Below are 13085 nucleotides of genomic sequence, written 5' to 3'. Positions count from 1 at the left end.
TCATTATGTTAAATAACATTTAGTAGCATAACACAGATATCGATTGTAACCATATCGATATTTATTGTATTAGCTTTTTGGAACAGCTGGCAGCACGCTTTTCGATCAGCCGCCCACGGCGCACTATGCGACGTGACAAGTGACACACACACACATATAAAGAATATGAGTAGTGTGTAGAGAGTGGGAGAGCAAGAGAGCGCGCCATTCTTACACTCTCTGCAAATATTGTTAAAATTTGTGATTTGTTGCTATTTTTTTTGGCGTAGTTTCTCGGTAAACATAAAAAGTTCAAATTTTTGGTTGTAGTGTTCGATAATCCCTTTGAATCTGGTTTGGCTTGTCTGCCAATAGCTACGTTCTTCACATTCCCTCACTCACCGACTAATTCGCTATGCCGTTGATTTTTGCCACTTTGATTTTCAGTCGCCTATTGCTCGTATTCGTCTGTGGTACGTACTGTGCCCTCGTATAGCTCGACTGTTTGTATTTGTGTGAGCGTGTGGGTTCAGTCAACTCGCTGCCAGCGGCACAGGCCCCCGCTCCAATAATAATGCAGTGTGTAAGGTATTGGTGTAAAAATAAAAACAATTAAGCACGCGTGTTTTATGCAATTCTGACATGTATTTTAAAATATCAAATGAACAACACAAAAATTTATTGTTTGATTTTTGCAAAAACAAATACGTAACAGCAACAGCGCCGTCTGTCTGCGTGTGTGTGTGAGTAAAGCAGCTGTGTAAGTGTAGACGCGAGCGTGCCAAAGAAAAGAGAGGGACAATGAGCAATGGAGTGATAACTGCATGCCGCTCTCTCGTGCTCACACTCTCTCTCACTCTCTGTACGAAGGGACTTGTTGCTGCTGGCGCTGTCGTCGCTGGCGACCGTTGCAGACAGAAGCCGTAGTTGAGTTCAAGTGACGACTTCGCACTGAAAACGACCAAAAACAAAAACAATAATAACAACAAATATACATTTAAATATATCGCTTTTGATTGATATAAATGAATATGCAGCAACAGTGCCGCAGCTGAAAATGAAATAAATTCATTTTAATGTCCAAGTGTTCGCCGTTACGTCTTTAATTGGCGTACAGAAATAAACACACACACTCATCTATATAACAACAACAACAATAAGAATAACAACAGTAGGGCAACGAAAAGCCGCTTAAGTGCAACAGTAATAAAAAAAAAATAATAATAAGAAAAGAGCCAAAGCAAAACAAAGAAATAGCAATATGAAGCAGGCGAAGAGGTGTGCAACCGTGTAATATACGATTTGAGTGCCAAAAAACGAGAAAAAAAAAATAAACATAAAAAACATCAGCTTTCAATTATAAAGACGAACCATGCAAAAAGCACAAATAGGAAGGAAATCAACAAGTGTGTGACGCGCGTCTCCGTTCTCTCGGTTGTCTGCTCTGCGCTCTGCTTCGCTTTCATTCATGCGGTCAACTAGAGTCAACAGCCATAACAGCAGCGGCAGCGTCTGATAAAAACCAAAAGCAACAGCAAAAACAAAAGTAACTGCATACCAGCAACAGCAGCAACCCAACAACACAACAGCAACGATAGCTACTTCCAACGGCGAGCTTTCAAGTAAGTTTCCATATGTCATATTCAACCATGTGTGTGTTAGTAAGTGAGTGCATATAAGACATGCATATATCTATGTGTGTGTGTGCACTTAAAGACACACACAAACACGTGCTTCTGCATTTGTGTGTGCTTGCCTATTTGCTTAACATTTCAGCTATTCAAGCTTTTAGTCATACTTAGTATATTGACTGTCATTCAACCATGGACACGTGTGTCGCGTGCAAACAGAGCTTTGCAAGCGTCGAAAATCTAGCCGATAGATAATTGCCATACTTGATGAGCTAGTCATAAGATTATAGTAGAGAGCCAATTGCGATGTGATCTTTTATAGATGTGGTATATACACACATATATTTTGTTGTATAGTTAATATATAAATGGATAGAAAGAAATATGCGGAATGCGAATTGTTCGATTGAACGGTTCATTAAATTGAAGTAGAGCATTTTTTGCGAGTGATCAGCGAAGGATATGGTTAGATTTGTTTCGGAATCATGATCTCTATTAAACCATTCAACTGCTCATGAGCAAATAGATCATGATCGAGCCGTTCAATATCTGTCCAATATGGATTGCTTATGAACTACAAAATATGCATCAATCAATCTGAACTCACTGAACTAGTGTGGGAATTGTCGTTTCTGAGCTATATTTGAACGAAATCACCATTCCAAATTGATATCATGATTCATTGAACAGTTGAGATGACTTACCTAGTGAATATATTGAGCCATTCCAAATGGATTAGATAGTATAGTGTTAAGGAAGATATTCCGAATTGACAATATAAGTGTTGAAATATCTATAATAGAAGAATAGAATTATAGAAATAACATTAAAAAAACCCCTGAGTTTTCTCCTTCCAATTGAAAATGCTTTGAACTTAACTTCAAAATTCCTTTAAACAACATTATTCACTCGTTCAGTTAATGCATAAAGTTCGCTTCAGATTTCCAAATTTCTTGAAGTTGAAATAGTTTCCAATCTCTCGTTATATATTACACATATATCTATACCATTTGAAACGGTTTAAGCGAAATTTAAAATGTGTTCACGTGATCCGGCCTCCAATCAGTTGATCGACTACAAAAACAAAGACTCAGAACCACCCACGGAGTGCACCACAGCGAGTGGTATTCCCGTTGGTGTCAAGGATGCCATTATGACGGTTGGGCCGCGAGGTCCTGCTCTGTTGCAGGACTTCATTTTTCTTGACGAGCTGTCGCATTTCGATACGGAACGTATACCAGAGCGTGTAGCCTATGCCAAAGGCGCCGGAGCTTTTGGATACTTCGAATGCACCCATGATATAACCAAATTCTGTGCTGCGTCGGTATTTGATCGTGTCAAGAAACGCACAGCAATTGCCATGCGATTTTCGGTAGCCTGTGGCGAGAATGGATCGGCGGATACGGTGCGAGAACAGCGTGGATTTGCGATCAAGTTCTATACGGAAGATGGCATCTGGGATTTGGTGGGCTGCAATATGCCCGTGTACTATGTGCGTGATCCCTCGCTCTTTCCCAGTCTGGTGCATGCCCAGAAACGTAATCCACAGACACATCTCCGGGATCCGGACATGTTCTGGGACTTTATGTCTCTGCGAGCGGAGACAATGCACGCTCTGCTCATGTATTTCAGTGATCGGGGCACGCCCGATGGCTATCGGCATATGCACGGCTATGGCGCCCATACCTACCGCATGGTAAATCCAAGTGGAGAAACATTCTATGTTAAGTTCCACATGAAGACAGATCAGGGTATTAAGAATTTGGATGCACGTCGTTGCGCAGAGTTGGCCGCTCATGATCCAGACTATTCCATACGTGATCTGTATAATGCCATCAAGAAGGGCAACTATCCTAGCTGGAGTCTGTTCATTCAGGTGATGCTCAACGAGGAGGCCAGAAAGTGCAAATTCAATCCTTTCGATGTGACGAAGGTGTGGCCCCAAAAGGAGTATCCCTTGTTGCCCGTTGGCAGATTGGTCTTGGATCGTAATCCCACCAATTACTTCACGGAAGTCGAACAGTTGGCCTTTAGTCCGGCTCATATGGTGCCCGGCATTGAGCCGTCGCCGGATAAAATGCTGCAGGGTCGTCTGTTCGCTTATGGCGATACACAGAGATATCGCCTGGGCGTCAACTATATGCAGATCCCTGTTAACTGTCCGTATCGTGTGAATGTCAAGAACTTCCAGCGTGACGGCGCGATGACTGTGAATGATAATCAGGATGGTGCACCCAACTATTTCCCCAACTCCTTTTGTGGACCCAAGGAGAGCTCTCGGGCTCTTGCCCTACAGACCTGCTGTCCCGTTTCGGGCGATGTCTATCGTTATATGAGCGGTGATACGGAAGATAACTTCAGTCAAGCCACCGATTTCTGGACCTATACCCTGGACAATTGCGGCCGTAAGCGCCTGGTGCGCAACATTTCGGAACATCTAGCGGATGCCAGTCAATTCCTGCAGGAACGCGCTGTTAAGCTCTTTACCATGATCCATGCCGACTTTGGACGACTTATGACCGAGGCTCTGAATACAGCCAAGATATCAAAGTTCTAGTTGCTCCAATTTTGATGATTGTAACACTTGATAAAAAAAAATATATTCAAATTTTAGCGTTGTTTAAATGTTAAGAACAAATACTAAATTAAATAAGAATTAATATTTTTTGTTAAAAAAAAATTGTGAATATTTATGAATTTACATTTATATAAGACTGGGATTAAATGTGATGGTTACAGCATAGTTGTTTCTGCGGTAGGAATGTTCCATTTTATATCTATAATATATACTCATTACTGTAAAATAAATTGTATATAGCTATATAGAACAGCTTATAGACCATATCATTGATAATAAATTTTTGTAATATGTATATTCCCAATATTTTCTCTAGTATGTCATAGCTATAGACCATATTAATATTGTCTTCATCAAATAGTAAAGAGTAGTGCAGGAATAATGATAAAGTTAGTGGTATATATAATAAATTCTTATATTATTCTATTAGGATTATTTATCTATAACATTATTTTTGTGTATTTAGAAATTCCCATTTGAAATCCCCAATTCAAAACCCTATTGATCTAACTGAAAGCAAGCGTCACGTTTTCGGCACGATCTGAAATCCATAAGATATATAAAATTGTTGCCGTGGAGATTAGTTAGGGGTAAGGCCCCCTCGCTTTGATAGTTAGGACCACGTATATAGCTGCCATTGGCTTATCAAACATTTATGGCCAAGAAATAATAAACGTTTGATAATAATCACAAATTTCCTATCGCTGAACCTGAAATATTTTGTTCTCTAGTTTATTTTTATTTTATTTTATTATTTTTTCTGATAGAGAAGTGAAGAAAGCCATTTGTGTGAAGTCAGTTTATTTTTTCAACTGTTTATCTAAACGGGCATTCAGAGTAGATTATTATTTCAGCATGATATTTTGGCGCTACGAGTCACAAAAAAGCTCTGCGCGAAGGGTGTGTCATAGAGTTGCTCGTAAAAATGGACAACTAGAAATGCTGATAGAGCCATTATATTACTGGGTATATGTATAAATATATATATTAACGGGATCGTAAATGTAGACTCCCTTTCACCTCTGGACATGTAACCAGCACATACTTGTATTAACTTGGTATTTTATTACTGATATTATTGCGGCTTATCGAAAACCCATTAAAGCTATATAAGACACATTTACCTGTATAATATAGTTGAAGTAGTAGTTATATTACAGTTTCCATGTTAAATTACTTCAACTATAATATATACTACTAAACACTTATCGTTATCGTTCGTTTACAGTTGCTAAGCATGGCTCACACATGATTGTGAATTATCTTTGATAAGAACGTACACTCGATTATTATGAAGCACCCACAAGATCTGACAATTACCGATGGACAGCAGCTAATGGAGATTAACAAAGTGGAGCAAATGGAACAGGAGATTAATGAGCCAGGTGAGTGTCCTATTATAAATTATGATCTAATGACTATTAGCTATCAATTCTTAAGCACAGATCGATCCGATTCCTATCGGCTCAATATCTAATCTAGTTAACATATCATAAATATATAAATTCTATTTGAGGCATAATCCTAAATTATATATATAATGGTTTCTTTGAGGTATTTTTGTTAATCTATAGAGACTTGAGTAGATGCAATACTCCGAAAGACTTCGATAATAGCTATAAAAGACTTTATTAATTTTTACTTTGATAATAGTTTATCTTTTGATACAGTAAAATTTTCATTTCTAATTACATTAAAGTGTATAATAATCTTTTAAAGTTAAACTGAGAATAAGACTAAAATTAAGTTAAATTTTTTCGAACAAATTTTTGACTACAAATGTTTCTTTTTTTTTTTTTTTTGTTAAAATGTCATACAAATACAAAACAAATAATTCCAAAGTTACTACGAATTAATTCCGATAATGTTTACTTAAAAGTTCTATTATATAATGCAAGTTAAATTAATTTTTTTTTAAATGTATTAAAAACTTTTTGTTATATTGAAGTATGCTCACTACTTATCAATGACTTGCACAAATTTAAAAATAATTTATGTTACTCCGAAATTTTAGAAGCCATAAACTCTAATGTTCAGGTTAGCAATTTCACCTGCCTAACACATGGCACGTGCCTGGCCAAAATAAAATATCAAAATCTATATATAAAGCGCTCTAATTGCGTTTTATATATGAGAAGTGCAGCACATAGAACAATATAGGAGTAATTTAGAAGAGACATAGAGAGAGAGAGAGAGGAGGAGGTGGGTGCGAGTCTTATAAATAGAAGCGAGATAGCCTTGATAAACCAGCTTGCGAATGGAGGCTTGATAAGCCGGACGAGCAATCATTGTAAATGTTTATAATTTGTTTATTGATTAGCAAGAACTTGTTGTTGGGCAAGCAGATTAAAAAATTGATTAGTCGTGATATAAGCAACTGTTTTACGATCCAATAATTGCAAGCAAAAAAAAACTGTATATTAATATACATATAAGAAGTAAATAAGCTAAATTGCTAATTTCAAGTATTACAAGACGGCTTAAAATTTTGCTGTCGGCAAAAAAATTTAAAACAAGAAACTGAAAATAAATCGCAAAATGGCGCGCAAAATGAAAACGAAATAAAACGTAAGCGTAATGTTTAACTTAACCCTAAAGGGTTAAATATGCGCAATAGCAAACACATACGACTTAAAGCAAAAATAAAAAGAAGGAAAACAAAAACAAAACTTAGTGCAAAAAAAAAAAAAAAAAAAAGCCTATTCGCTGTCGCTGTCGATCTGAAGTGGCCCGGGCTCAAGCCCCTAGACATAAGCCCAGCATTTAATTGTTGAATATTTATAGGCAGCCTAGGCGGGCTAGCTAGCTAGCCAGATGTGGACGGAACAGGCCCCTCTCCGGGCTCTTTCTGTAGTGTCACCTTTTTAAGCGCGCCGCTGACATGACGAAAACAATTTTCAACTAAAACGCACTCTGCTCAGCATTAACATCAGGCATTATACGAAAAAAAGTAGAGTAAAGTAAAGTTGACTAAAGTGAAGTAAAGCAAACAAGAAAATAAAAATAAAAAATAAACTAAAAAAAAAAATAAAATAAAACCCATGCCAAGTAATTGAGACATTTGCCTGACCCACCCAAAGCTTAATATATTTACACAGCACATATAGTCTATATGCCTATACGTCTATATACGCATACATACATATATACACGGAGCTCTGCGCTGATATTATTCTATGGAGGTTATCGGGTAGACGCGAACTCAATTGATTTGTGCATTGCCCCGATTTAATAATATTTTATATATTCTGCGCTCTAGCTACCCCGCCATACTCTCGTGAAGGTCTTGTTCTCTTAGTTTATTTATTTGTTTTTCTTTTTTTTTAATATTGGTCTGCTTATAATTATAATTAAAAAATTTAAAGGTTATCTAGATAGTATTTCCGTGCTTATGAAATATGTGTATGCTTGCATGATATCAACATCGTTTGCTCCTAGCAAGTTTTCATTGAATTTTTTCTCCTTTATTTTGTATATCCGCTTCGGACACTCGTTAATTTAATCATAGAGATAATAGAATCGTCTTATGTCACATTTGTATTAAGGTAAACAATAATGCAATTGCTCTTGGGCTCTTGAAATGATTCCGAAACTTTAGATAAGTGTATAACGGTAAACTTAGCATTGGCAGACAGTTGCGCGTATAACTTTCAATGCGATTTCTCAATAAAGATATAATACTTATTGACTTAATGAATAAATTATGATAATATACCCTAAGATATTAAGGAGGGTATTTTTGATGGAATATTCATATGCCTTTTATCTATTAAAAAACTTGACAAAATGTGAGTTATGAATGGATACATAATACTGCATATATCTAAATTATCAGTTCTGACTTTTTAGTAGTTTTTGTCAAATCTTATAACATATAAAAAGAAATTGCAAGAGTTTTTTTTTATATTTAAAGAGAAAACAGATAAATCTATTCCGAAAAATTAATATCTCAAAAATTTAGCACCTGTAAAATCTAGTATTCCACAAAATAGACTTCAAATTGAGCACTCCGAAAAATGCGCTATCTTAAAAGTGTTCCTAAAAACACTGAGAAAAATAATTGAGCATAAACATATACTTATATTCTGAGAGAAAACTGCCTGATCTACTCCGAAAGAGCGATGACAACACAATTAGTTGATTCTAATGCCGCTCCGCATCAATTACCTTGACTCTGAAAAATTTGTTTCCTGAGTGCTTTAACCATCATTATCCAATTCGGATAGAGCTGAGCACTCAACTTTATTCCGAGTCAAGTGTTAAGTGCCTTTGGTTGGCTGATAGTTTTCTAGTTGCTTCGTTACGTTGCGATTCGAGCGCAGCACTTGAGCTGATTTTTCAATTAGGCGGTCACCTTTTCACAATAGCAGCAAAAGATCTGCTTTGTGTATATAAATATATGTATATATATGACACACAAATACAGATACAGAAATATTTAGTTGCATGCGAAGCACTCAACAATGTGGACACATTTCTCTTAAATTTGTCGCCGCCTAATGAAGTGTAAATAGTAAATTGCAGTCAAACATTATGAATATCGTCATTGTGATCATCATCGTCATGATGATGAATGTGTTGATCATAATTATTGTCATAACAGTGGTGAATAATAGCAACAACAATTGCAACTGCAACTGAAACTGCAATTGCAATTGCAATTGCTTAATGATAATGATGTTCATGACGCAGATGACGAACAACACATGCAAATCACATGGCTGTCCGATGGATACGAAATTCTCAAGCACACACACTCACACACACTCACTCACTCACTCACATTCACTCAGTCAGTCATCGGGCAGTGCAAAAATAAACGCAGCTCCATTGCTTTGTATGGTTAATATAAATATGTATGCAAATAAAATAATAAAATTTTCACACAAAACTCACTTAACGAACGCCACAGAAATCAGTAGAACGGAGAAAGGGGGAGTTCATCTCGTGGGGAGTTGTATACATGTGTGGGTGTGTGTGTGTGTGGGGGGCGGTGCCTTTTGGCTTGGTTAATTTTCATATTTCTCTGGAAATTGACAGGCAGTCAAGTTATCCACATGTGCGCAAGCCGGGAAAATGCGACATGCAAATACACACACACACACACACACACATGACACAACAATGCCACGAACATGACATGCATTTTATTATACCCTATAAATGTAAGAGAAAGTGGGGTCATACAAAAATCACATAATGATAATTGGTAAAGATTGCATGAAGATTTCTTTGGATACGAACAACTTAATACAGCACAAATAAAAACATCTTAGATGATATGATATATAAGTTTATTATGTACCCAGTTTTTGTTAACAACTCAGTTTGCTGTATACTGTTATGTTTAGGTTTTATCATCAAAAGTAATAAATCTTTTAAATAAAACATTCTTATTAAATTTTCAATCTACATATAGGGCATCTGTAAGTCAAGCATTATTTTTGTGTAGCTTTATAAGCTTTTAGATTTATTGCAAGCTCTAAATTTGTAGCGCTGAGTCTTCATTTTGTTTGTTTTTTTTTTTTTTTTTTTGCCTTGAACTAGGTTTACACATGATTTTAAAATAAAAAAAAATAATAAAAATAAGTTCCTATATAGGAAAAATCATTGAATCGAAGTAAAATTTCAATAAATACTGAATTTAATTAATTAATATGTACATATACAATTTATTTATAAAAAAAATATTTTTTGTATCATTCCCTAATTTAATATAATTGTTTGAGATTTATTATTATAGATTTATTCAGTAAATCTGAATTGACGTTAGGCCGACACTTTCTTTATTCTCTTCATTTATTCAACTTCTAAACGAGTTGCTAATAAATATTCCTCACTTATTGTTCCCGAAAGTTTTAAAGGGTATCAGCTAGTCGCTTTCATTGAGTTTAGCCTTCATTCAACTTGTAACTTTTGTTGCTTATTTGCTTCTTTTAGTTGTTTTTATTATTTTCGTCATACTGACAATCGTATGCGCACACACGCACTGTTACACCACACCCATGCAGGAAACGCCGGGTTGCACACACATACGGGTGACAACTGTACAGTAGCCGCAATTGGCGACGATCCTCAGGCAGCGCTCGTGATTCATTTAGCTCGCTGCGTTCGATTTCAAGCCAAAACATATGCGTCATATTCATTCCATGCGAGATATGATATATATACATACATACATATATCATATACACATAAGAGTGTGTTTGTATATATTTCCATATTTATGCGCTCATATTTTGTAATTGTAATTAATGCAATCTCTGCCCCATATGACAGTTGCACATGCCGCCGCTCCAATTGCATTGCCCAGAACGATGCAGACTCATTAATGTGGGGGCATTTGTCAGCCAAGCACTTGTGGGAATCAAAATACTTGTATACAAAAATCAAAATCAAAATGAAAATGAAATGAAGATGACAAAGAAGCAGTACAACACATTCGTTTACAGTTAATAGGTAACAGAAACTTTACAGTTAATTGGATTTAACATTTTTACTATTCACAATCACCGGAAATTCGTTTCAAAATGAAAAACAAGTTTGACTCTAATTTGATTACGACTTTGACTTTGAAAGCATTTCACTCAAAACAATTTAGTTTCAATTAGAATCAAGCTAAAATAGAATTGTTCTGAAATGTTATAATATACATCAACCAAATGATTTCGATTTAGCAGAAAAATCTGTGGGCAATGTTTCCTATTTCACCTCATAATACCCAAGCAAACACGATACCTTTATGGATAGAACTATCTAGAAAAGATAAAATATATGCATAATTTTTATATTATAAATAATTATTATTTTATAAAAATAATTTAAGTTTTATTATTATAAGCGATAAACAATAGTTGAAATATTTACTTCAAAATTTTAAAAATCTGATAAGAATAGATAGAACTATTTAGAAAAGATATACAAATATATATGTATTTATAAAAATATATATTAAAAAAATTTATTATTATTATTGTATATATATTGTTATTATTATTTATAAAAAAAATTTTTAATTTTTTACATAAAAACAACTAAAATATGGTTTTAATAATTGCTTCCAAATTTAACAAATCTTGAAACAATACTACAAATTATCACAAAAAATATATATTAGTTTAATCCTTCAAATTTGAATGACAAATAAAAAACGGAAACGAAATGGTATATCTTATTCCGAATTTTTTCACGAATTGGATATTTCCAGCGGAAATTGAGAAAGTTGGCTTAAATTGATATTAAGATAAAGGGTCTGCACGGCAAAGCTAAAACTATCGGAAGATATCTCCAGACAGACAAAGTCAAAACAAACAAAATGCGCGAACGATAGCCATTAGATTAAATATATGTATATCAAATACATACATATATAAATTTAATATATAATGAATAATATATATTCATGTAGGCCTAAATCTTAATTTTGCTATAAGAAATTTCTTGGAACTGCCTATGATTATTTGTGATAGCGCATTACGGGAGAATGCATTTGTCTGATTGATAAGCGTTAATTGAGAATTTGGCCATACGCTGTGACGTCACAAGCACGACTGTCAGCCGCAGCGGTGACGTTGCCAACATTAGCCGGGCATACGAAAACAACAAAAAATAAGTCAAAGTACAACTGCAAAACGAAATGAAACAAACACAAAAACAATAACAAACCCAAAGGAAAAAAAAAAAAAACAATAACAAAAGTGCCAACGTCGTTTGATTTCGTCACAGAAATTCCGGCGTATTCAGCCGCGCCGGTTAAAGTGCGAGAAATACAACAACAGCAGCAGCAGCAACATGAAACGCCGTCGTCGTCGTCCACATCGCTCTGGCTATTGCCTCCAGCTCCGTTGATTGTGCATGAGTAAGTGGTGTGTGCGACACGGGTGTTGAATGTTGAATGTTGAATGGCAATCGCAGAGGTGCACACACACACACACACACTCAGTTGCACTGCCAGTGAATTATATTCAATTGAATCACAAGCATCAATCAACGCCCAACGTCCAGCTCAGCGTTGAAGCGCAGCTCAAAGAATAAACAAAAACAATGACTCGAATAGCCAATACGCTGTAGATTAAAATATTTAGGAATTTGAGTTTAGCAATTTATGTGAAACGAGTTCAGGAAATAAATTTCTATACAAAATTCAGAAAATAAAAAAAAAATTATATCTTCGAGTATTAAGGATGGAATAGATTCAATATAATATAAAAAATAAAAATAATAAATATTTACTGATATATCAGGGTATAATACTAATGAATCATAGATCAAAGAATTTGAATATCTAATTTATAAAGTCTATCATATTCAACAATTTCAGAAATATATTTTATGAAATATATAATTAACAGTATTCCTATTTTTCTCTTACACCCAACATATCATACCCTACTACATTTCTCTATAAGTACAGGTCATACAAAACTCCTAGTGCACTCATACACTCTGAGCCAAACATGCCGAACAACCGGCAAATTCTTTCATTTGCTTGTGTAAAGAAAGACAAAATAAATACAAATAAAAAACAACTTGTCAACGCTTAGGCAGCGCCCGGTACCAGAGGCACCCTATCAAAGCGAATCATTAATCTATGTGCGATTTAGTTGTCCGACTGCCAGACACGGCTCACAGCGTTCCCAGCCCAGGCTGGAGCTGTGCCTGTTTCACAACCAGACTTCTTTTGCTTTAATATAGACAAATATATAATATATATAAAGTATATATATGTATATATTTATGGCCCGTGACTGATAAGCGAGCGCCTTTGACAGCTCAGCTTTGCTGACTACTTCACTGTCATATCAACAGAGCGACCTATAATGTACAAATATATATATAAATATGTATATGTGGCTGGCAGTTGCTACTAAACTCCGGGATTCAGATAATGATAAAGC

The 13085-nt window shown here is 35.2% G+C and overlaps 2 protein-coding genes across 2 annotated transcripts in view; both read left to right on the top strand.

Moving 5' to 3' along the window:
• Positions 1–975: 975 nt before the first annotated feature.
• Positions 976–13085, top strand: part of LOC6576505 (transcription factor HNF-4 homolog) — a 30082-nt gene continuing 17972 nt past the window's right edge. Inside the window, exons 1-2 of the mRNA XM_032729339.2 lie at positions 976–1601; positions 5417–5573. Coding sequence (XP_032585230.1) covers positions 5480–5573 — 94 coding nt within the window. The 5' untranslated portion in view covers positions 976–1601; positions 5417–5479. The remainder of the gene's footprint in view (positions 1602–5416; positions 5574–13085) is intronic.
• Positions 2495–4353, top strand: LOC6576507 (catalase). The gene has a single exon (XM_002002460.4). The coding sequence runs from the start codon at positions 2647–2649 to the stop codon at positions 4165–4167; it is 1521 nt and encodes a 506-aa protein (XP_002002496.1). The 5' UTR covers positions 2495–2646; the 3' UTR covers positions 4168–4353.

This window comes from Drosophila mojavensis, unplaced genomic scaffold (genome assembly GCF_018153725.1).
Source record: "Drosophila mojavensis isolate 15081-1352.22 unplaced genomic scaffold, ASM1815372v1 contig_36, whole genome shotgun sequence".
NCBI classification, from domain to species: Eukaryota; Metazoa; Arthropoda; class Insecta; order Diptera; family Drosophilidae; genus Drosophila; species Drosophila mojavensis.
Note: the sequence above shows the minus strand (reverse complement) of the source record. Positions and strands in the feature narration are given on the sequence as shown.